The sequence below is a fragment of the Tasmannia lanceolata genome, unplaced genomic scaffold, assembly GCF_043159265.1.
Source record: "Tasmannia lanceolata isolate RefF3 unplaced genomic scaffold, GAP_Taslan_0.1 ptg000037l, whole genome shotgun sequence".
NCBI classification, from domain to species: Eukaryota; Viridiplantae; Streptophyta; class Magnoliopsida; order Canellales; family Winteraceae; genus Tasmannia; species Tasmannia lanceolata.
In genome coordinates, this window is record NW_027518714.1 from 16,644,918 (window position 1) to 16,670,703 (window position 25,786).

The 25,786-nt window shown below is 36.6% G+C and overlaps 1 protein-coding gene and 1 long non-coding RNA gene across 4 annotated transcripts; both read left to right on the plus strand.

Annotated features, from left to right (window-relative positions):
* Positions 1–1,853: 1,853 nt before the first annotated feature.
* Positions 1,854–14,903, plus strand: LOC143860705 (aquaporin PIP2-4-like). The gene is made up of 4 exons (XM_077371492.1): positions 1,854–2,259; positions 11,552–11,847; positions 14,007–14,147; positions 14,628–14,903. Exons 1-4 carry the CDS (start codon positions 1,944–1,946, stop codon positions 14,766–14,768), a joined length of 894 nt encoding a protein of 297 aa, XP_077227607.1. The 5' UTR covers positions 1,854–1,943; the 3' UTR covers positions 14,769–14,903.
* A 1,625-nt stretch (positions 14,904–16,528) lies between these two features.
* On the plus strand, positions 16,529–24,305 carry LOC143861104 (uncharacterized). 3 transcript variants are annotated; one of them, XR_013239886.1, is made up of 6 exons: positions 16,529–17,061; positions 17,364–17,452; positions 17,684–17,734; positions 19,137–19,204; positions 20,808–20,947; positions 24,051–24,305. It is a non-coding gene; the product is annotated as an uncharacterized LOC143861104 (long non-coding RNA). The 3 variants fall into 3 exon arrangements; XR_013239885.1 differs by lacking the exon at positions 24,051–24,305 and adding an exon at positions 21,420–21,449; XR_013239884.1 differs by lacking the exons at positions 19,137–19,204; positions 20,808–20,947; positions 24,051–24,305 and having other exon boundaries at positions 16,539–17,061; positions 17,684–18,669.
* The last annotated feature ends 1,481 nt before the right edge of the window (positions 24,306–25,786 follow it).

Sequence of the window (25,786 nt, forward strand, 5' to 3'; positions counted from 1 at the left end):
GCGCGATGCGCGGGAGAGAAAAAAAACTTAAAAATAAAGATACAATTGTTATTTTAAAAAAGAAATAAATAGAACTGTTGAAATTTGGAGGAAATGGGGAATGTAATAGTAAAATAGAGGTGGATAAGTTTTTAAAAAATGAGAATAACATCAAACTATAAATTAAAGAGTACATAAAATATGTACAAAATAATGAATGGGCAGTTTTTCTTCTTATATTTGAAGCAAAGAAAGACGTTCAATTTATGATGATATTACCCTAAATTAACCATAATCTTATTATTTCCCTTTAGATTGTGGGGAAAAAAAAATTCAATAGAAAAATATTTCTTCAGAAAAGTTTTTCTTGCAATCCAAACAGGACCTTGGGGAAGAAATTTCTTTCTACAGTTTAATGAGAAATAATACAGTTGAATGAATAAGACAAAATCTGTTGAAAAGTGAGCCTATGTGGCTGCTCTTTTTTCTTTTTCTTTTTTTTCCAAACCGGAATTCCGTTTTCCTAGCAATGCTCTTGAATAAAAGGAGAGCTTGTGCTGAATTTTTTTGTCTTATAAGCGCGTGTCAGGAACATGAAGATGAACATTGAATGGTCGATCATATTATTTTCAAAGATTGCTGAGAAAGAAGAGCCTCTTCTCCCTGGTGATCATAGTTGAATGTATGATAGTCAAATGTTTTTTTTTTTTTTTTGAAAATATAGTGTTTGATGTCACTGTTATTGAGCTTATTCCTATAGGTTAAGCTTATGCAATGTCCCACTCCCACCAATTCACGAACGACCGGCAGGAGTTCTAAATATGATTCTCAGTCTAAGAAGAGATGTAGCAGTGGTCCTCAATGTCAGTATATATTTGCACTTTCATGGAATTGATTTTTTTGGGGCACAACTTATTTACTTTGTGGCCCATCAAATGGACGGTTTGGATCATCCTATCGTGTGGGCCGAACTGCACTTTTTGAAAAATACTGGATTATAAGGGCATGCACCATATAAACTCTTTCCATGAGATTTTATATGTTGTAAGTCCGTATAGTCCAGTATTTCTCAAAAAAATACTATGGCTTACACCATAGGATGATCCAAACAGTCCATTTGATGGGCCACAATGTAAATAGGCTGTGCCCTAATAAACATTTCCAGATGATCCTAACCCTCCATTCAATGTAGGTTTCCATAATATGCAGTTACCATGAAGATCGTAGGCCTAGGATTATTGTACGGATATGATTTTTTTGGGCACAACCTATTGACAATTGTTGGCATCAAATGGACGGCTTGGATCATCCTATAAGCTGGATAACACTATATATAAAACATTTTTTTGTGGCCAACTTTCTCTCATTAGTTTATTATTATTTTTTGTCAGCTGTGAAGAGCCACATGAGATGAATTAAATGTATAATACAAAATCTAAGAAAGGGTCAACATGTGTGGCAGCTCTCTCTCTCTCTCTCTATTGTATTTATGACTAAAATCTCTCATATTTGCTTGTTCTTTTGACAGATAAAAGTGGGTGGAAATCTCATTTCTCCTAAAATAATACTAAATTATAAGAGATTTAGGTAAAATAAATTTATAAAACTACCCTCGTTAATGGCATCTTGTCAAGAGGTGTTATTTTGTTCAGTAAATTAACTTTACTGATAAAGATAAAAAAAAAGAAGTCAGGAAGAAAAAACACATGACAAGGGTATTATCGTCATTATACGTGGTCCGAGCAACATAATTCAATATCCAAATCTTTTTTCTGCCTCTCTTCAGAAAAAGAAATATTCGGTCGTTGAGACGGCAAATCAAACCATAATTAACCTCATCTCTCCACTTCCTTCAACTCAATAAATACCCCCATCTCTTCCTATTCTCACCCAACACTACACACACTCTCTCTATTCTAATATTCTCACACCAGACCTTCTGTTTTTCTCTTCAATCTTCTAAAATGGAAAAGGAATTAGAGGGAACTGAGCAGGGGGAGGTCACGGCTAAAGACTACACGGACCCACCACCGACTCCGCTGATCAACGGTGAGGAATTGGCCCAGTGGTCGTTCTACAGAGCGTTGATCGCCGAGTTCGTAGCTACTTTGCTATTTCTCTACATACTTGTGGCTACTGTGATTGGGTACAAGAGCCAGGTGGACCCCTTGATGAACACTCGCCCAGATGCTGCTTGTGGTGGGGTCGGGATTTTGGGTATCGCTTGGGCTGCCGGAGGGATGATCTTTATCCTTGTCTACTGCACTGCTGGGATTTCTGGTCAGTTTCTTATACACCACCCTTGCCGGAATATTCTTTCCTTGGAATTTATACTAATTACAACACTTTCCTCTCTCTCTCTATATATATAAATTAGCTTAAAATATAGTGGAGGCCCACATTGTTTGGGTGATTCAAACCATTCATTTGATAGGGTGTCCACAAAAAATCAGCTCCATAGGATCATCCTAACCCTTTGAACCTCATCCTAACCCTTTGAACCGTGAAGAGTGTGGACTATTTGCCTGAAGTCGGAAAGAAATGAAAGAAGGAGAAACCTAGTCCCAACTCGGAAGGAAATTGAGGAAGAAAAACCTTACCTGGAAATAACACTTATATCAGGAATTTTATCAAACAGGTAACACACGATAAAAGGAGCTAGTCGGAACGAACAGCAGAAAAGAAGACCATATATAGCTCACATATAGATGTCAAAATCAATGAATCAATCTAAAAATACCTCATTTCATACAATTGCCTCAGCTTTTCAAAAAATCTGATGCCTATTAGTGAGAGAAGAAAAATCAGGAGGAGAATCGAGAGGGTTCGTGAGAGAGAGAGAGAGAGAGAATGGTACGGTGGGACGTGGGGAAGAGGGAGGAGTACACGTCGTCTGCAAAGTCCGATGCGTGGAGAATAAAGCATTTACTCGAAAACAGAACTTCCTGTAACTTTCTATTTTACCCTTAAATATGGACGTAGATCTGGTATGACAGTGAAGGGGTATATGGTAAAAAAAAATCTAAAACTAACCTGTAAATAGGAATAGGAGAGAATTTTACATAAAATGAAAATTTTCTGATCTTCTGTGTATAGTAGCAAAAAACCCGCACGGGCGGACAAAGAATTGTACAGACCACATCATAGGTTGATCTAAACCGTCCATGTGATGGAACACAACATAAATAGGTTGTGCCTGTAAAATAATTTTCATATGCTGATCCTAGCCCTCCAATCTATAGAGGTTTCCATAATTGTTGTTTTTCTTACGGTGCTCAGAATTCGTCAATATTTTTACAGGTGTCCTGCATTCGTAATATCAAACTTTCCGTAATTTAACCCGCACATAATGAATAAGGAAACATAGTTTTTTGGTCATCGTTAGGGATGCAACTTGGGTCTCAAACCAACCCAACCCAAGGAACCCATACTTTCCAACCCAACCTGATTTCCAACCCGACCCAACCCGATTTGCAATTTCCTCAACCCGACCCAACCCGATTTCCAATTCGGGCCGGGTTGGGTCGGGTTGACCCGATTTGATATGGTACCAATTGTTGACCACCACAACTCAAGCCGAGTTGTTTTGGATTTTGAGAACCAATAGTGAGTCACCAATAATCAGTTTTTAACTCACAATCGGTTCTCAAAATCCAAACCAAACAGGGACTAACAATTAACAAAGGGAAATGTTATCCACACTACTATATTTTGATGATCACACTCCTCACTTTATTAAAGTACGGTATGGCCCGCACCATAGGATTATCCAAACCGTCCATTGTGGACTGTGAAGACTATTTCAATGTTGAAAAAGAAAAACACATATACAGAACTTCTTCAGATGGAACCCAAATTCGGGTTTCGGGTCGGGTTGCCCGACAGCCCAACCCGACTTGACCCGATTTCCAATTCGAGTTGATTTTTCCCAACCCAACCCAACCAAACCCGATTTGCGAAAAAGCTTAACCCGACCCAACCCAAATTCGGGTTGAACCCGGGCGTGGGAACTTCCAAGTAACAATGATGGTTTAAAATTATATATAGTGCTAATGTCATCAATACCATATTTTATAATGTCACTACTCACCGTATTTTGATGATCGCACTCCTCACTTTATTAAAATGTACTGTATGGCCCGTACCATAGGATGATCCAAACCGTCCATTAGATGGGCCACTGCCTACATAGGTTGTGCCCCAAAACTAATTTTCATAGGTTGATCCGAACCCTCCAATCTATAGAGGGTTATAGGTTGATCCAAACCGTCCATGTGATGGAACACAACATCAATCAGTTGTGCCCGTAAAATCATTTCCATAGGTTGATCCTAGCCCTCCAATCGATATAAGCTGATCCTAGCCCTCCAATCGATAGAGGTTTCCATAATTGTTGTTCCTCTTCAGGTGCCCAGAATCCGTCAATATTTTGCAAGTGTTCTGCATGAGTAATATAAAGTCGTTCTTTCGTCATTGTCATATGTCTTTACCTCTTCTTGGTAGTTTTTTCCTGTAATTGTCGTAGATAGGTACCCGTGTCGGTACTTTTCGTATGTAGATTACGATTTTACCCTCAAATAATTTCTCATAGAGATAGATGTTAGATATCAGCAAAGGGGTTAATGGTAAAAAAGTAATGCTGCCGTGTAAATCCTAGATAAAAAGAAAAGAAATTTCTTTTTCCTCCCGCTATATTGTAGTAGATATATACAAGTAAAAACCCCTTGCGATGAACGGGCCGACAAAGAACTGTGCGGACCACATCATAGGTTGATCCAAACCGTCCATGTGATGGAACAAAACAGATATAGGTTGTGCCCGTAAAATCATTTCCATATGATGATCCTAGCCCTCAATCTATAGAGGTTTCCATAATATGTTGTGCCTCTTAAAGTGCCCGAAATCCATCAATATTTTGAAAGGCGCCTTGAATCCGTAGTATTATATAATATGTTCACAAAAATCCGTAGTATTATGTAGCATATGTACCCAATCCGTAATCTTGCAAAGTGATTTTGTCCACTTTTTTTATTACAAAAGCATAAAAGAGGGGGGTAGGATTGAAATTATGTGGCTTTAATGGGTGCCTTTGTTAAAAAGCATGAAAGAAGGGGTAGGATTGAAAATATGTGGTTGAACAGGTGTCTTTGTTAAAAAAAAAGTCAAAAAGTGATGTGTAATTCTCATAGAATTTTGGGAGAAATTCAAATAATTCTCTTCTTTTCTCTTCTGCTATATATATATATATATATATATATATATATATATATATATATATAGAGAGAGAGAGAGAGAGAGAGAGAGAGAGAGAGAGTGAGAGAGAGAGAGAGAACGCTTCCTACACACATGTGTACATAAGTTATCTACACACTAGCTTAAAATACAGTGGGGGCCACATTATTTGGGTGATCCAAACCATTCATTTTTAAGGCCCTCTCATAGATAGAGTGTCCACAAAAAATCAGATACATAGGATCATCCTAACCATTCGAATTGTAGAGGCAAAAAATGGACTAATTTGTGAAGGTTTAACGACATCCATTTTACCTCCACAAATCGTAGGGTTGGAATGATCCTATGGATCTGATTTTTTGTAGACACCCTATTTATGTGAGGGCCTTTAAAATGGATGGCTTGGATCACTCAATCAATGTGGGCCCCCACTGTATTTTAAGCTAGTGTGTAGAGAACTCTCTACACATGTGTAGGAATCGTTTTCTCATATATATATATATATGAGAAAACGGTTCCTACACATGAGTTATCTACACATTAGTTTAAAATACAGTGGAGGGCATATTGTTTGGGTGATCCAAACCATTCATTTGATTGGCCCTCACATAGATAGGGTGTCCACAAAAAATCAGCTCCATAGGATCATCCCTCCATGTATAAACCTTCACAAATATGTCCATTTTTTTACCTCCATGGTTCTAAGGGTTAGGATGATCCCTGGCATAGATAGGGTGTGCCCAAAAAATCAGTTGCATAGGATCATCCTAGCCCTTCGATTTGTGGAGGTTAAAAATGGATAGTGGAGGTTAAAAACACAGTGAGCCAGCGTTGTTTTGATGATCCAAATCATTTATTTGATGGGCCCTAACATAGATAGGATGTGCCTAGAAAATCATCTCCATAGGATCATCCTAACCCTTCGATTTATGGAGGTTAAAATGGACGCGTATAAGCTACACAAATCTGTCCATTTTTAACATCCACAAATCAAAGGGTTAGGATGATCCTATGCAGCTGATTTTTTGGGCACACCCTATCTATCCCAGGGCCTATCAAATGAATGTTTTCAATTATCCAAATATTGTGGGCCCACTGTGTTTTTTGGTCAGCGGACTAGAGAAGGTTCTCTAGCCAACCGACTAGAAACACTTTCCTCTCTCTCTCTCTCTCTCTATATATATATATATATATATATATATATATATATATATATATATATATAGCAGAAGAGAAATTAGAGAATTTTTTGAATTTCTTCCTAAATTCTGTGAATTAAACACGTCAAGGTAGTTGTGTTTTTACCGTTTACGACTCTTCCTATATATCCATCCATGCATTTCGTGGGGGTAGTTTTGCCCTTTCAGTGGCCTTACCCTTAAGGAGAAAAAGACTGAATTAATGTAATGTAACACGTCAAGTTGGTTCCAGATATATTTTTGATTTTTTTTAGTCAACGTGTCAAATCGTTACAGAGATATTTTTCCTTTGTCTCTATTGAGTATTGACAAAAGAAAAGAAAGAGGCATTCATTTGTTCCAGAGATATTTTACCTTCTTCTATCAACACAAGAAAAAAAACAGAGGCCTTCATTTCTCCTCTCGCTCACGAGGGGACGAATAGGGAAGTGGATTTGATCCAAATTTCTAATTGGTTTGATGATGCATTCTGTGAGAAGATCAGCATGGTAGCATTGGGTGAGACTATTTTACCATACTTTGGGTGCAGTTCCATCAATGTTCATACTTGTGGGCATGTTTTAGCTAAACTGAAATAATTCTCTTGAGTAATGAGTGCTCTTGCATCTCATTGTCAGCCCCTTATCCTACAAATTTGGAGAATATGAATGCTTCAACTATGTCACATGCAGAAAGCTTTTGGAAAAGTTTGGGAAAGAAAAATTACATTCCTCCACAGTATTCCACATGAAAAAAGTAACTTGAACCACTGAGTTCAAGATTTAATTTAAATTTTTTGTTTTTTGAACAATTTTTTTTTTAAAAATTATTGCCATTTGTACACTTTCATTTATTTGAGATTTTCATTGTTGTTTTCCCTTTTTACCCTGTTTAGATTGCAGAAATTTTCTGCAAATGTTTCAAAAATAATAGCTTCTCCAAAGTAGCCTGATTTTCCATTGTTTGATTAGACATGAGAAAAGCAACTTATACCATATATAGTTTATGCAAACAAGTGAACATATGCCATTATCTAATGCATTAGGAAACACAACTAAGCTTCGGCCCAGTTTGGAATGTAAGAAAAACATTTCTAAAGAATTTTTCTTAAGAATTTTTAAAGACTTTTTAAAAAATGTTTTTCTTAAAATTTCTTAAATTTTTTACTTTCCATAATTTAGAGGGAAATGATATGTTTATAGTTAATTTAAAGGGATATTATCATTAATTGAAGGCCCCTCTAAGTGAAAATTGAATAGGGTTGGTGTAAGTCTTCTTTTTTCATGTGTAAGAAAGGTGGGAACTTTTACAAATATTTTCATTTCCAAACTTTATGAGAAAATTCCTGCAATCCAAACAATCCAAGCAGGGCTTTGATGAGTTTGTGGATTTAAATTTGTTATGTTGGACCAACGTCCCCTTCATTATGGTTTGTGAGCATTTTCTAACCATGTTTCTTGGTAGATTCATTTCTTTTTTCATTTCATGAATACTCTTTGAGTAATGTATTCAAAAGCCTATAATTTTTCCATGAAATGATTACTTCCTTCATTTCATTTGTAAATAATTAATATCCCTATTTTGAGCCCTGTGCCTTTTTCATTGTCTATTGTTTATATTATGACTCAATTTATAAATTCATAGTGTTATGGGCGGAAATCCAGGCTATATTTGCCGAGATAGTTTTATTCCATTGAACCACTTTACTTTTTATTAGTTTTGACTTTTTTAGTTGGTAATGGTTTCTTGGATTTTAATTTATCCTGCAAGACAAAATTAGGTAATAAAAAATCTATAGGGTGATCTTAACCATCCGATTTAAGAGGAACAACATATTATGGAAATCTCTAAAGATTGGAGGGCTAGGATCAACCTATGGAAATGATTGGACGGTTTGGATCAACCTATGATGTGGTCCGTACAGTTCTTTGTCGGCCCGTGCATCGCACGGGGTTTTTTACTAGTATATATATATATATATATATATATATATATATATATATATATATATATAGAGAGAGAGAGAGAGAGAGAGAGAGAGAGAGAGAGAGAGAGAGAGGTTTCTACACACAAGTGTAGATAAGTTATCTACACACTAGCTTAAAATACAGTGGAGGCCTACATTGTTTGGGTGATCCAAACCATTCATTTGATTGGCCCTCACATAGATAGGGTGTCCACAAAAAATCAGCTCCATAGGATCATCCTAACCGCTCGAACCGTGGAGGCAAAAAATGGACAGATTTGTAGAGGTTTATACACGTCCATTTTACCTCCACAAATCGTAGGGTTGGGATGATCCTATGGAGCTGATTTTTTGTGGACACCCTATTTATGTGAGGGCCAATCAAATGAATGGTTTGGATTATCCAAAAAATATGCCCTCCACTGTATTTTAAGCTAGTGTGTAAATAACTTATCTACACTTGTGTGTAGAAACCGTTTTCTCATATATATATATATATATATATATATATATATATATATATAGAGAGAGAGAGAGAGAGAGAGAGTTCCTAAGGGTGCCCTCATATAACTTATATGAGGTGGCTCTAACAAAACATAAGGGGCCCACATTGTTAGGATGATCCAAAGCATTCATTTGAAAGGCCCCATCATAGATAGGGTGTGTACAAAAAATCAGCTCCATTGGATCATCCCAACCCCTCCAAAAGTGGGGGCAAAAATGGATAGACACGTTTTGTCCACAAATCTGCCCATTTTTGCCCCCACTTTTGGAGGGGTTAGGATGATCCAATGGAGCTGATTTTTTGTACACACCCTATCTATGATGGGGCCTTTCAAATGAATGCTTCAGATCATCCTAACAATGTGGGCCCCTTATGTTTTGTGAGAGCCACCTCATATAAGCTTATATGAGGGCACCCTAAGAACTCTATTCTCATATATATATATATATATATATATATATATATATATATATATATATGATGGGTGGCCGTGAAAACACGTGATGTCTAAAAAAACTAGGTATGGCCCACTTTTTTTGATGATCCGAACCGGTCATCTGTTTGGACACAACATAAATAGGTTGTGCCCCAAAAATCAGTTCCATAGGATGATCCTTACCCTCCGATCTGTAGAAGATTCCATAAATGATTTTTGGAAATCTCCATATTCATATCAGTTCAGATCGGAGGTCCTATGGAACTGATTTTTGGGGCACAACCTATTTATGTTGTGCCCAAAGAGATGAACGGTTTGGATCATAAACAAATGTGGGCCATACCTACTTTTTTTAGACTTCACATGTTTTCACGGCCACCCATCATATAAATTCTCACTTTTTATGGAGTCTAAAAAAGTACACACGACCCGCTTTTTTTTATGATCCAAACCGTTCATCTGTTTGGGCACAACGTAAATAGGGTATGACCCAAAAATCATTTCCATAGGATGAACCTAACCCTCCGATCTGAACTTATCTGAGAATGGAGATTTCCAAAAATCATTTATGGAATCTTCTACAAATCGGAGGGTTAGGATCATCCTATGGAAATGATTTTTGGGGCACAACCTATTTACGTTGTGCCCAAACAGATGAACGGTTTGGATCATCGAAAAAAGTGGGCCGTACCTACTTTTTTCAGACTTCACGTGTTTTCATGGCCACCCATCATATAAATTCTCTCTCTCTCTCTCTCTCTCTCTATATATATATATATATATATATATATATATATATATATATATATATAGAGAGAGAGAGAGAGAGAGAGAGAGAGAGAGAGAGAGGATTGTACGCTCGATTGCCAAATCACATGGGTCCCACATTTTTTTTGGTCATCTAAACCATTCATTTGCAAGGCCCCTCATAGATAGGGTGCATACCAAAAATCAGCTCCATAGGATCATCCTAACCCATCCATTTGTGGAGGTCAAAATGGACAGACACTGTTTGTCCACAAATCTGCCCATTTTGCCCTCCAGTTTTGGAGGGGTGAGGATGATTCAATGGTGCTGATTTTTGGTACACACCCTATCTATGATGGGGCCTTGCAAATGAATGGTTTAGATGACCAAAAAAAATGTGAGACCTATGTGATTTGGCACTCGAGTGTACCTAACCTTAGGTACACTCGAGCGTACAATCCTTTTCCTCATATATATATATATATATATTTCTGATGTATCGCGCAGGGTGAGCAGCCCTCTATAAAATACCATCTCCATTTAACTTCACTCATCCAACCCATTCACTCTATAGGACCTCATATTGATTAGGTGTTCCTAACAAACCATAACCATAACCCTAACCCTAACCATAACCATAACCATAACCCAAATAATTTGTAGCCATCCATTTAAAAACGTTCACTAATCATAACCATAACCCTAACCCAACCATAACCATAATCCTACCTATAACCTACAAAACTAATAGCGAGGATGAGTCAACCAACTATGGAAACTATGGTAGATAGGGTATTTAGAGGGGGGCTGCTCACGCTGCGCGATACCTCAGAAACCTTTTCATGTCCATTTTTCAACTCTCTCTGATAAAGAAAGTGTTTTTTTACCACTAAACTTGTTTTTCAACTGTGAAAATTATTTTTTAAGGATTTATTTTCGTCAATGGGAAACCCGTTTGGAGACATGGATTTTATAATCCAGAATTGTTAAATCCCTAATTTATAAGCTAAAACCTAGATTTTATAAGCTAAAGTCTGGATTTTGTAAGCTAAAACCTGGATTTTGTAAGTTAAAACTTGGGTTGCACATTTTCAGGATTGCAAAATCGAGGTTTATGCTGTAAAAGTCAGAATTTTATAATCCTGTGTTATAAAATCCATGCATATAATGGGTTTCAAGTTGAAAATAACGATAATTTTTTTTTTTTTTTGAGAATTTCTTTTTCTTTTTACTTTTTTTGATAGAAGCGTCTAAAACCCATTTTCCTTTTTATGCCAATGGAAAGCTGAAGTGTTTGTTTATGTTTTATTGTAAAGAGAAATTTGTTATTTAATAAAAAAAGAAAAAGAAAATCTATTTCGATTTCTTAATAAAGTGATCAGGGATTTTTTTTTCTATAAACAGAAACTTCCTGTAAATCCATGAAAATTAACACTTATGATACCATAGTTTTTTTTTAGTTAGGCGCACGTTAGCATTATCTAAGAGATATTTTCTATCATGCGCAGGAGGACACATCAACCCTGCCGTGACTTTTGGTATGTTCCTGGCCCGGAAGATATCTTTGATCCGAGCCTTGATGTACATGGTGGCTCAGTGCCTTGGCGCCATATGCGGGGTCGGCTTGGTGAAGGGCTTTCAAAAAGCTTACTATGTTAGGTACGGGGGTGGAGTCAACGAGCTCTCACCAGACTACAGCAAGGGAGTTGGGCTCGGAGCCGAGATCATTGGCACCTTCGTTCTTGTCTACACCGTTTTCTCCGCCACAGATCCTAAGAGGAACGCCCGTGACTCTCACGTGCCGGTAAGCTACTTCTCTAACGTGCGCACCTTGTGATATGTGCACCCCAGAATTCATTTAACTTCTCTCTCGAGGGTCTCTTTGTTATATATTATAAATTATTATATTACTAATAATTTAATTAGTGTTATTAATTATATTATATTACAATAATATATTTTGAAGGAAAAAGTTATAGTTTTTGAGACTTGTGCAAGTTCCCTCCATTAATTTGAAGGGAAAAATCGAAGTCTTGAAAGCTGTGCAAAGTTCCCTTCATCTTTTTCATTTGGAATCTTTTCAAATGCTTTGGTGGGAATTATTTGAAATTTGGTGAATCCCACATGGAGATTTAGGATTCAAACTCCTTCCATCCTTCATCTATAAATAGGAGATGGTTTCACTAATCTCATTCAAGTTCTTTGGAGCACTTTCTCTTTGAGATAGCACCATGAAATAACTTCAAGGAATAATATATATATATATATATATATATATATATATATATATATATATATACAAGTTAAGTGAAGCTACACATACGTGTAGCTAACTTAGCTACACCGACGGCTTAAAATACAGTGGGCCCACATTGTTTGGGTGATCCAAACCATTCATTTGATAACCCTCACATTGATAGGGTGTGCCCAAAAAATCAGCTCCATCGGATGATCCCAACCCTTCAAACTGTGGAGGCAAAAATGGACAGATTTGTGAAGGCTTTTACACGTCCATTTTTGCCTCCACAAATCGTAGGGTTGGGATGATCCTATGGAACTGATCTTTTGGGCACACCCTATCTATGTGAGGGTCCATCAAATGAATGGTTTGCATCAACGAAACAATGTGGGGCCCATTGTATTTTAAGGCGTCGGTGTAGCTAAGTTAGCTACACGTATGTGTAGCTACACTTCTCTCTCTCTCTCTCTATATATATATATATATATATATATATATATATATATAGAAGAAGAAGAAGAAGAAACCGAAACAATTTTCTGTTAAACGGATATATTTGAAGAGATACGCCTCTTTTTTAGAAGGGTGCGAGTCTCTTCATGAGAGGGTGTCTTAGCTTCGATTCAGAGTATATAAAACGACTCGATCTGAGTTTGCTAAGTATCTTCTTCTTCAATCGTCTCTTCTCTCTTTCATATAAGTTTAAACGTTTTTTTTTCTGAGTGGGTTCTGATTCGTGAGAATACAGGAAGTGAAGTCCTGTTAAAATTCTCGGTGTTGAGCATTGTATCTTGGAGATAGAATTTCAAGAGTCCATCTACATCTATACGTGGGAAATTACTATCTTAAAGATAGCTTCCTGGAAGTGCCTTGCCCAATTAAGTCTTCTGTTCTATTTTCTGCATTCTGTTCTATCTTATCATTATCTACAACACTCTTGAGGGTCTGTGTGTAGTACGCATATTGTCATTCTGAGATTTTTAGTTGCTGTTTAGTTGCTTTCGCAAGGCACGTATTGAAAGAGCTGCTAAAGTACGCATGGTGCGTATTACAGGGGAAGAAAAGTTCAATTTGGTAAAGGGAAATGATTTATGCGCCAATGTGTTTCGATAAACAAGCGCTCCACTTGTTTACGGTTCTCAAAAGGCTCGAATACTACACGACAAACAAGTGGAGCGCATGGTTATTGAAACACTTGGTGTAGATATCATTTCCCTTTGCTCAAATGAGCACCTTTGTTGAAAGCTGTTTTTGACCTAATTTTCTGACACGGTGGTTTTTTTCCATGTAGTCCCTGTTTGGATTGCCGGAAAAATAATTCTCATGAAAAAGTTTTTAAAAGGAATTTTTTTTTTGTCGCGTAGGGGTGCTACTTTTGTCGGGCTCAACTCAAACCAAACGGGTTCAACCCGATTTTGGCTCGGGTTGAGTTGGGCTGGGTTAGGGCTGGAAAAAGCAAACCCAATTTAATTTCGGGTTGGGTTAGGGTTGAGGCCTTGGCAAACCCAATTTAATTTTACACTAGAAAGCGGGGAGAATATATCATTTCCCCTAAGTAAACCTAATGGGTAAATGTCAAAATTGCACTTGTGTTAGTTGAGAATGAGTATTCCTTCTACAACTAGATTTGATAAAATTGCTAATTTGGGTCATTGTTTTTAAATGTGCTTTTGTGGAATGGTTTGTACATTTGTTATGAAATTGATCTTGGATTTCTCAATTAGGTTTTGGCACCACTGCCAATTGGGTTTGCTGTTTTCTTGGTTCATTTGGCGACGATCCCGATCACCGGCACCGGAATCAACCCTGCCAGAAGCCTTGGCGCCGCCGTCATCTACAACAAGGATAAGGCTTGGGATGATCTGGTATTGTGTCATCCTTTACCTTTTGCCCTTCACAAAGTTCGTGAGGGTATTTTAGGCATTATATGTTATTGGGTATTTTGGTAATTTTAAGATTTTTTCACCTTAGTATGTTGTTGGTTGAATGCTTGGGGGCATTTTGAGATTAGTACGGTTCAAAAAAGTCACACCCTCACATTCACTACAATTTATTTACTGCACTTTTGTCATTCTCATTGATATTAGTTTTCAAACTTCAAACTTTCAAAGGTTTTGAAGGAGGGCCCCTCTCAAATGCTTCCCCAAATGATTACACACAGAACTATTAGTGTTGACTTCTGTTAGTCGTGATCAGATTTTCCAGTAGATCGAGACTGTTGGACCATTATATATGTTTGTCATGTGTTTCATGAGAACCACTTGTAAAATTTCTCTACAAAGAATGCATTGGGTTTTCTCTCAAAAAAAAAGTAATACATTCTAACATATATGTGTCTGTTTCAGTGGATCTTCTGGGCTGGGCCTTTCATCGGTGCTGCCATCGCTGCTGTTTATCACCAATACACCCTCCGAGCTGGGGCCTTCAAAGCTCTTATTGAAAGGTTAGGATCTTCATCTGAAGCCATAATGTCCTTGGATAATTGATCGTCGTACGTGCACTACGTTGATTTTGATTGCCGGATGTGTCGCCTCCTTTGGCCGTCAGAGCGTCATATTTGGTTTCCAATCTCAGTCACTTATTCTGTATTGTAAGAGAATAATGGGTGTTCTCTATCTCCCTTTGTTTTTGTTCGTGATGAGATGGGGACCAAACCCATGTATTTATATTGCTATATTCCCTCTTCCCATAATAGAGCGACTTAATGAGATAACAAATGCATGCCGATTATCTCCTTTACTTTTGCTAACCATCACCTAGTAGTGTGGCTTTATTTAAGAGTATTAAGAAATGTAAGGACCTTTTACAAATGTTAAGATGAGGCCATAACTGTTATGGAAAACCTTACATTCTCCCACTCGGCCCATCTTGACAATATTATATATAATTATTTATTATATATAAATAATAAATAATTATATATAATAAATAGGTGAACTGAGAGAAGGAAATCCTTGTAACTTTGACTACATTGGGAAGCCTGTAAATAGTGCTATAAGATATGTAAGGAAGAAAGAAATTCGCACCTCATATTCTGAACCATAGGTAAATAGATACACACAAATGTGCAATTGGCGAGAAGTAAAGAACAATCCGCAGCCCATAAAATTATAGAGTGTCTAATCTTCATAGTTGTAACACAGAATAGTAATATATACTTTTAGTAATAAAGTTTTTTTCCGTACAAGCATGGTAGATAGTAAAAATTTCATTCAGCAGACCTTTAGGGCCTGTTTGGATGCCGAGAAGATTTGGATTTGGATTTCTCAAACTTGCAGCCCTTTTTGCATTGTAATTTGGATCTAATTCAGGAGCTGACAGTGAAAAAAATCAGATTTATAAATATGTTGTGGAAATAAGAAATTGGAAATCCGGCAGTTTCCTTCGCCCTCTTTGCTCCTCAACCTCTCCCCTCCACTAGGAAGTATGCCCTTCCCTGTCTCTCTCCCTCAACATCAGCAGCCAGATCTACTCATTTTGTATTCAAAACTCAATTCCAAATCCAAATACAAAATGGGAGGTATCCAAACCGGCCCTTAGGGCATTTCGAAATTCTTCTTTCAATGTTAGCACAAATAAGGAAACAATAACAACCGCAACCCAGATAGAAGCTTGGAGATGAAAAATATTGGTTCTCTAATTTAGGGAAAAAAGAATATATGCAGAAACAAATTGCGGCCTTAAATCGCCCTAGATAGGAGCTCTAAGGTGGAAGTTCTTGTTTCTCTAATTTAAGAAAAAACCTACATACCCCGAATGAACTTCAGGAAATTAAGAAGCAAACCTAAGATGACTCTAGAGGTGTAACAAATTCAAAATAGTGGATACCTCCAATCTTTTTTTGCAAGGGTAAGAAAGAAAATCTAAATATCCTTACCAACGGGAAAATAAAAGAAATACAGAAACAACAAAAGCAAAAAAGCAGCAAATGAGAAGAAGAAGAGCAGCCTTGCACGGTAAGCTCAAAGAGTAGAAACAAATTTCATCAATAAATAGTCTTTTATCTTTCCATGAGGTTTGGATTCTAAGCCAATATTGAAAATCAAAATTTTACTCCCCATCAGTCTTAGCATAACTACAAAAAACAAACATCAGGAAAAATGCTTAGAAGTGCTGATTTTCTTTCGTAAAAAACAAACGAAACAAATGGGAACTTGGACAGGGTTATGTTCAATGGAACCTGATCAGTTCAATCATGTGCTATAACCACTTCAAATACTGCATCTTTAAGAATCTGGGCGCACTACAAGAAACTTGCATTTCACCGGCGGTCCTTCACCGACGTTCGGTAAAATCGTCCTTAATTGGTACTAATTACCGACATTCATTATCTAAACGTCGCTGCATATAAATTCCAGGCGACCCCGCCATTACTTTTACCAAGAATATACACCGGCGCTGAGGAAACGTCCCTAATTATATCTATTCACCAGCGTTTTTGTTGAAACGTCGCAATTCAACTTTTTATTCCGAGACCACACGACCTAATTTATGTCTTTTTTTCACCGACGTGTATTTAACGCCGTTAATTAAATTTTTAGTGACGTGGACAAGCAACCGCCTCGCCTCACCCGCCCGTTTGCTATTAGCTTCGGGAGCTTGCTTTGCAATTCATATTATACCATCGGTGAAAATATTAATTAAAAACGGAAAAGAGTACTCTGCTCTTCCCCTCGTGCGATATTTTTCCCACTCCCGCGCGTTCTCCCTCACCGGCAACTCTCTCTCCATTGAATCTCTCTCCGGTTGGCATCTGTTTCTATGGCATCCTCTTCTTAGGTATGTGATTTTGTTTCCAGGGTTTTCTTTTCCCATTTTCAATTTTTTAGGGTTTCTGGTTTCTTCAACAGGAAGGGTTTCCCTACCCATTTCCTCAAAAAAGAAGAAAGAGGAAAGATTAGGGTTTAAACTTTTCCTTACGGTTTTCAACCTCGTTTTGTTTTTTCACTCTTGAAAAGTTAGGGTTTTGGATATATTATTCTCACGTTTAAGTAATCTCTCCTTAGGTTTGTTAGATTTAATATCTAATCCCTTCTCCCTGTATTGTTTTTTACAAATCTTTTAAACTCAATAAATGGCAGTGAAGGAGAACATTGTGTGAGGATTGAGAGGTGACCTGCGGTTTTTGCTTCAGACCTTCATCACATTTGGTCATTCAAAACCCTAACTGGTATGTTGTTTTATCTATCTCTCTTCGGATCTTCATCACTTATTAAGTCATTCAAAACCCTAAAGTCTTATATAATCTTGATGTTTCTTTCCAGTTTTTACTTGATTCAACATATTCAGTTTTTTATTCCACATCTAGGGTTAGGATTTTTCTGTAAAATTCAGATCTAGATGTTAGGGTTTCGTATCGGAAATTTGTTTTTTATTACTTGTTTATTTCTATGCCATTTAGCAAGGACGAGTTGTGGGGAAGAAGATCGACTGAGTTTTCAGCTTTGATAAGGTATTTTCATTCATTATTTCCTTCAACGGTATTATTAGATTTCTAGGGTTTTCACTTGTTTGTATAAAATATATTTTTTGATCCCAGAACAATATTGTCTTTTCATCTTTATTGCAGCACTTCAGGAAGCTGTTGGTAAATCTTGATTTTTGATGTGTATATGGTTGGTTGTGTTTTTAGAAACTGTTTTCTCTTTGACTGTAATGCTCTATAATTGCTTATGTTCATTTTGTTCTCATTAATCTTGTTTATGCCTGAATGGATGATGGGAAGATGAGTTAAAAACATGTTCCTTTGACTCTTACAATGGTGGAAATCTTTAGTTGTTTATGGTATATTTAGGTCTTTTAAGGGATTGCTGAAAGTGCATAAGTTTCGGAATCTAGTTTTTATTTTCCTTAGTCTCTGAAATTGCTTACGTCTGTTGGATTTATTTGCATTCTTTGTTAGCATCTTGGAAAATTTTAGATTCTTATCTTAATGTTGTAGAAGTCCCACCATCATTCTTCCTTGTTCGTTTTGCAAAAATGGCTATCCTTTGATTATAGGATTTAATTATTAGTGAATTTATATGAAACTGTTCTTTTGACTTCCTATAACTGTGCCGAGGATGTCCATTGAAGTACATTGAAATGCATACATGATATTTGGGTTGATCTGCAAGGCAAGCTCAGCTACTGCAGTCAGAGCTTGGAAAATTTGTCTTTTAGGATGATGTTTGTGCACAAGACTTGTTTGATTTAATGCCCAATCACTAGCTTGGACTTCTCCTGTTATTGGTTTGATTTTTTTAACTTGTTACAAGCACCTTCAGTTCATAATCAATAAGGGAATTCAAAATTTTGGCTAGAGAAACCGTGGAGATCATAACACACTACAAGAAAAACATCCTTCACCGACATTCAACTAGCTGCGTTCAAGAAGAGTGCCACTAATATTATACATGCACTGACGTTTGTTAAGTTAGACGTTGGTAATAAGTGGATGGTTGGTATCTCTATGGGAATCCGAATTTCTGGATTTCTTGATGCTTGTATGATAATTACAAATACACAAAAAGTTGGGTCTGTAGACAGTAGCTTGTGCATAACCAACAGAACTACTGCCTAGTATTTTGTTGGATGAACATCATTGTGCTACTTGACATTCTAAATCTTTCAGCACTTTCTCTAGATTTAGAGGGGCTGATATTTCTCACGCATATTGGTAGCTGATTCTTTAGCTCGGAATTATGTAAGAAAGCTTCTCTATTATTGCTGAAATAATTAAAAAAATTGTGTACTTGATGTGTATACTCTGGTTTCATATTACCGAATGTCATAAAGCTGATAGACTCTGCTAAGCAAGCCCCTGAGCTAATATATCTCTACTGAACATCTGTTATTTTCTGTTGCTTGTGCAGCTTGTTCCTAAAGGGTATGTGTTTGTGATGGGGGATAATCGCAACAACAGCTATGACTCTCACAATTGGTATGTCCTTAAACTACCACCACCTTGTAAAAATCGAGTTTTAATGATGATGAGATGAGATGGGCACATAAATATTTTTTTTTTTGAATCAGTAGAGCTTTGTGTAGATTGAGAGAACCAACAGACTTCAGTTTGGTCTTGCAGACCCACTTGCAACCAACAAGCTTCATGTGAGGTTGGGGTCGTAGTACTAGGGACCAGGTCTAATTCTAAAGAAGAGCATTGAATATGTGTTGCATGGGTTGTCGCCAGTGGGCATGGTGGGAGGCTTTAGCGAAGCATGTGGGATCAAAGGTTGCGGTCAAGGTAGTAAGGTAGCACTTGAGGATGGGGTGTTTGATGGAAATCATGGCCTTAGGTTTTCAAATGCCATCTTTAAGCCATGTAACCATGGGGTCAGTATTTGTAGGTGGGGAAGTGAGGTTGATGGGGAAGAGGAAGGTTGTGGATCGAGGAGGAGTTGACTACGAGGAAGACAGACACAAGGTGATTAAGGTTGGTGATTGTGGGCCGTGAAGAAGGAGATGGCAAGGAGAGAGGGGCGAGAGTTGGGGTTGGCAACTGTGGAGGAGGTCATAGTTTTCGTTGCAGAAGCGATAGGGGGTAGGAGAGGGGAAAGAGGATTTGTTGGATCAAGATAGTTGTGCTCAATTGTCCTCTGATACCATGTAAGGAATCTATCACAGGTTCCACTAGAGAAACCAAGAGAAGAGGAGCACAATAGATACATAGAGAAGACAATGTCAGTGGAGATATACTACTAACCTCTTGGTTGCTGAATTTCTCAATTAATAAATATAATGTTGCAACATATTGAGCAACAATAAATATTACAAGATATTACAAGGATAGGAAAAGAAAGGTGTTGGTGATTGACCAAACTCAAAAGGACAGAGAGGTGGCTGATTGCCAAACTCTAAAGATAGAAAGTGATAAAGTTGGCCGGTAGCCAAACCCTTAAGATAGAAAAGACAAAAACGAAGACATAATGTTTTTTGAGAAAACTCTTAAAACAAGGATGGAATCCGCAAAGTGATCTGTTATCTCTTAAAATCCCCCCACCTTCGGAGCTGATCCCATGAAGAGATAGCACTGAGGTCACGCTCCTCCGAGAGAGGTTTCCGTTACCGGTGAATACGTGAACAATGGGTCAAATGGGACTTATCATAGCACTAAAATTACTGCTGTCACCAAACTGGCAATTCTTTTCTTCTTTCACCAGTGACTTGCGTGATTTAAGTTCAGAATTTCTGTACAATATGATTCAATTTGGATCACCATCATTTTTTGGGGGATTTGAATCTAATTGTAGAATTGTAACAATTTTTTTGCAACCTTATACTGATAAACTCATTTCTTTGACATCAAGATTTTCATCTCCTCATATACGAGTATGACATTTGTTCTTATTCTGTAACACTACTATAGATACTGTTTTTTCACAGCTTAAAGAGAAAGGTTATTTTTTCATTAAGCCCATTACTGTTTTATATTTGGGTCATGCATAAGCAGTATTCTTTATGTGTTCCTTTCCTTAAGCTTGTATGCATGCATTCAATTACCCTGTGTAAACTTGTAATGGAAGGAGCTTTTTTTTTGGTAGGTGCAATTGAAGGAGGTGACTGATTAGATTTCTGGATTTGATACAAATTACTGGATGTTTTGGGATGCAAATTCACCCTTGAATTTGTTTGCAATCATAGTGAAAAGGATGCTTAAGGAGATCACAGACGTAATGCTGGTGTAGGTTTACATATCATTTTCTGAATTTCTGGGAACTTTGGAAAGTAGAAATTGTTTCTACTTCAGTTAAATAGCAACATGCAATCTGAAATCAAACTAATAATCAAAAGCAGCTAGAATTATATAGAGATGAAGAGCTTTTACAGTACTTCATCAATAGAAAACAACTCATCCAAGTAAAGTCCCAACAATATGTTATAACCGAGGGGAAAATCAACTATAATTAAAAGAAATCAGATCTCAATATATGTCTACCAAACGAATCCGATCTACTAAATAATATCCATGGCCCAAAAAGGTGTCTAACAGGATATAAGACTAATGGAAGTTAATAGGATAAGACTTCATAATATGGTGAAAAGCAAATAGGCAAGGAATAAGGTTCATTAAAAAGCTGTGTTTTATGGATTTGGTAGCTATCTTATTCCAAACACTGGTTGACTTTGGATGCTTTTGAAATCCTTCCTTGCAGGATGTGTTCAATCTACTTCCAAATCTAAATGTGAGTGAACTAATCAAGGCTTTTGCAGATAATGGCATCAATGTTGCTGAAAACTGCTTTTGAAACCCTTTTTTTTACCGACGTTTAAAACCGTCGGTATAACATCATACATCGATGGTTTATTAGAACCGTCGGTAAAAGGGTTTAGTCATGGTAGCATTACCGACGCTATGACAAACCGTCGGTGTTACATTCACCGATGTTTTTACGACGTTTTACCGATGCTCGTGAACGTCGCTAAATGTCCTTTTTCTTGTAGTGGCGGTAAGTGCGTTTAAGAAGAAAGATTCGAATAGTTTAAGCGAAGAAAATAGTAAAGAAGTTATTCAACCCATATAATTAAGTGAAGATGATGAATAAAAAAATACAGTTTACAGTAAAATTCATTAACACACACTTTTTAGAAATTAGAACTTGCTAAATACAAATGGAAGTAATATATCCATGACAGTCTCATTGGAAAAATGACATTAGCATGATAGAATAGAAATAAAGTGTACTGTAAGGTTTCATTTATGTAAATACAGAAGTTAGTTCGTACAATCAAAATGAGAGTACCTCATGGGAATCTCAAAATTAGATATAACTTTCTCTGAAAGCCATTTTTTGAACAACACTGAAATATACAAAATATTTAAATTACTCATAATGGAACAGAAGCCCACTGCAACAACAAACCCGAAAAACCAATCACTGGTTTCTAATTCTTGCTCTTATTTTGAACACTTTACTTGCTTCGAACTGCACAACTCTTTTCTCAATTATTTAGATTTCACACTTAGTTTTCATAGATTCTGCCAATTTTCATTAATTTATATTTCACAATTATAATTTACTAAATAAATGTATATAAATAATCTACTATCTTTCAGTGAGGTTTCGATTCTAAGACAATATTCAAAATCCTAATTTCCTAAACAAATGGCCACTTGGATGGGTTTATGGCATAAATGATTACATCTTCATTTGGAGAGTCTGTTGATCCTAAACAATTCCTTTTGTTGGCTGCAAACATTCATAAAAGTCTAATAGTTTGAATAGTTCATTTGAAAATTCTCTCTAATGGATGGTGACCTGATCCCCATACTTTACAAGGGTTTCCTATTCTTAAATCATCTACTCAGTGTACCTATTTCTGATGTAGGCAACTATTTAAAAAATACATATTAAATAAAGAACAAGTAGATATGAGACCCTTAATAAGAAAACATAAAAAATCTTAGCTCATTTTAAAGCAGAGAAGGGGAAGGAAAGCAAAATATTAATACAATTAACCTCGGCCAAGAAAAAAAAATTTTGAACATAAAATTAAACGATAAACTACAAAAATACAGCACCTCAAATATTTCAAGGCAAACTCCAATATCCAAATATTGTGAGGAACTTTGAATAGAGCATAGAACAATAGTGCCATTCTTCTATACCTGCAAATATCATAGAAAGGATTAGATCAATGATCAAAATAAATAAAACCCAAAAATTTCATTCTTTAGCTTCTGAGAAAAATAATAAAAAAGCCAGACCGCATCTCAACCTTCATAAAATTTTACAAATAAATGTATCCTGTGGTGGTATTTTATAGTGTGGTTAAAATTTGGTAAGACCATGAAAAATTAAGAAGAAAATTTGGTAAAAGATATTGAGGGTTGTCGGATACGTGAGGATGCATATCCCTTTCTCCTATCTATTATACTATTATTATAAAGAGAAATAGGTGGAGAACTGTAATTATACAACGAGAGAGAGAGAGAGAGAGAGAGAGAGAGAGAGAGAGAGAGAGAGTCCCAAATAAAAATTTAGCAAAAAATTAGGAAAGCAAACTGGAATAGGAAACCAATATGGCATTCTTTGTATAGAGAGTCCCAAATAAAAATTCACCCAAAAATTAGGAATGCAAATCGGAATAGGAGTCATTAAACTTTAAAAAAAAATAATTAAGAATGCAAACCGGAATAGGAGTTTTTTTTAAGGGTTTGGAGGATAAATAGGGATTTCGGGAATAAGAAACCTATACTAAATAGGAAACCAATACAATTTTTAGGCTTTTCTCGGCGTGTTTTGAAGGAAGGTGCCACGTAGATCAAACGCTGGATGGGGGGACTGTCCATGGCAGCATGAACAGTGAAACCCCATCCAGCTATATTATAATAGATTTCCACCCCTTTCCTAGCATCTCCACTCCATTGGATTCTCTTTCCCAAAAATGACTAAATTCTCTCATACTTGCTTGTTATTTTGACAGAAAAAACAGATAAAATCTCATTTCTCCTAAAATAATACTAAATTATAAGAGATTTAGGTAAAAAAAATTTACAAAACTACCCTCGTTAATGGCATCTTCTCAAGAAGTGTTATTTTGTTAAATTAAATCAAAATTAATCAAAAGACCCTTTATTGTATTTAAAAACAATGTAATTATATTTTCTTGATGTTTTTAATAAGAAAAGTTATATGTTCGCCTCATTTTTTTACTTGGGGCAGCTCCCTCTATTGTATCTATGACTACTCTTTTACATTTGAGGGGGGCTGTCCCAAGTTTTAAAAAAAGGGGCGAATATATCATATACCTTTCAATTATTGTGTATTTTTTTTATAATGTAGGATGTCCCCACCCCCTTCGGGAGTAGGACTAGTCCCCACGGATACACGCAACGACACACACCACGTGTATCAAGTAAGTCGGAGGCGGGATTCGAAAACTTGTCAACAAGGAGCATACCCGTGACTTTATGCCGAAGAGCCAACTGCCTCGGTGTGTATCAATTATTGTGTATTGGAGAAAGTTTCCCAGTCTCCCAGCTTAACATCTAAAATGACTAGATTACCCTCATACCAACTTTAGAATCCGCCTGTTTTAGTATCGGAAGGATTGATCTTGTAATGCTAAACCTATTGGTGGAACGCAAATGATTTTCAGTGTTATTATGGTTTGTGTGGTTGTGTGTTATTTGGATGTTGTTCTAAGCATATTTCTCTTTTGAATATATACCTGAACAATCAATTTATTCAAACAGCCTTCTAGTTATTTGGTTAAGACCATTCATTTAAATCCATTCAAAGAGCTTCATTTAGTTGTTTTTTTTTTTTTTTTTTTTTTTTTGTGAAATCCTGAAAAATCATGGAAACATACGCAATTGATATATTTTTAGTACGAAACTTAAAAAATTGCTAGTATAATCACAAATACACATTTTGAAACCATAATGTAAGCAAGACAGCTAGTACATAATACATGATGGTTTAATAACATTGAACACCTAATGGTATGCATTGTTTTGTCTAATAATTCAGTAGAGGCCACAATTTACATGAATTCAAGGGTCCCCTTGAGGTCAGCGTCCCTTAATATTTATACATAATACCTGTACTATATTTTACATGCAATTTATATAAATAATTATGTAAAAACATAGTATACTACCAATGCTCTTATAGTCTTGGTTTTGGTATGCTATTTTGTTGTGGATGAAAACTGAAATATTTGGATCGTTTTGTGTAGGCACCCCATTTTGACCAGACCATTTTCTCCAAAAATCGAATAAATTCTCGAAATCGAATAAAATCCCAATCCCGAAGTTGAGTCGAGTCCCGAACCGAATTCCGAAATTCCTGAAAAGGTGGGCCCCAAGTGCAGAAAAAACTTCAAAATGGTACCCACCCACTGCAGTGCAAAATCCCTAAGAGGCTGCTAATATCCCTAGGAGTGCATTTATCAAAGCGTGCGTGTGTTAAATCACTTTCCCATGTTAAGTAGGAGGGGAGTGAATTAGCCAGCTTAGGGGTTGCTTGGAGAAGAGAGAGGGAATAATATACCATTCCCTTTAAGAGAAGAAAAGCCAAATAGGGTATAGTGGCAAGAGGGTAAAATTGCCTTCTCCTTGGGGTATTTAGTAAAATGGACATTACTTTCTCTACAAGCCACATGCATGGGCCATTGGATTAAAGAGATGAGGTGTAGGGCTTAGATCAGCTAGACACTCTAGGTTTTTAGGGTTTCTAGGATAGAATTAGGGCAAGAGAGATAAGGAATCAAGGGCTGATAGCAACCAAGAAAGGGAATCTGATAAATGGATGGCTGAGATTAGCATGAGGGCTTGAACCCTAGCTATAAAATCTCAAGGAGTCTCGTGGGTAGAGAGGAGAGCCCCATTTTTCTTAGAAAAAAAAAGAAACAAAACAGAGAGAGGAAGGAAAAGGAGACCGGCCAAACCAACTCCACCACCACCGTCAACCACCACCTCCAAAACCAAAACCCTTTTTCACCTCTTCCACCATTTTTTACCACCACCATTTCTTCATTTCCGCCACCATCTTCATTGATTCCGGCACGACCATCT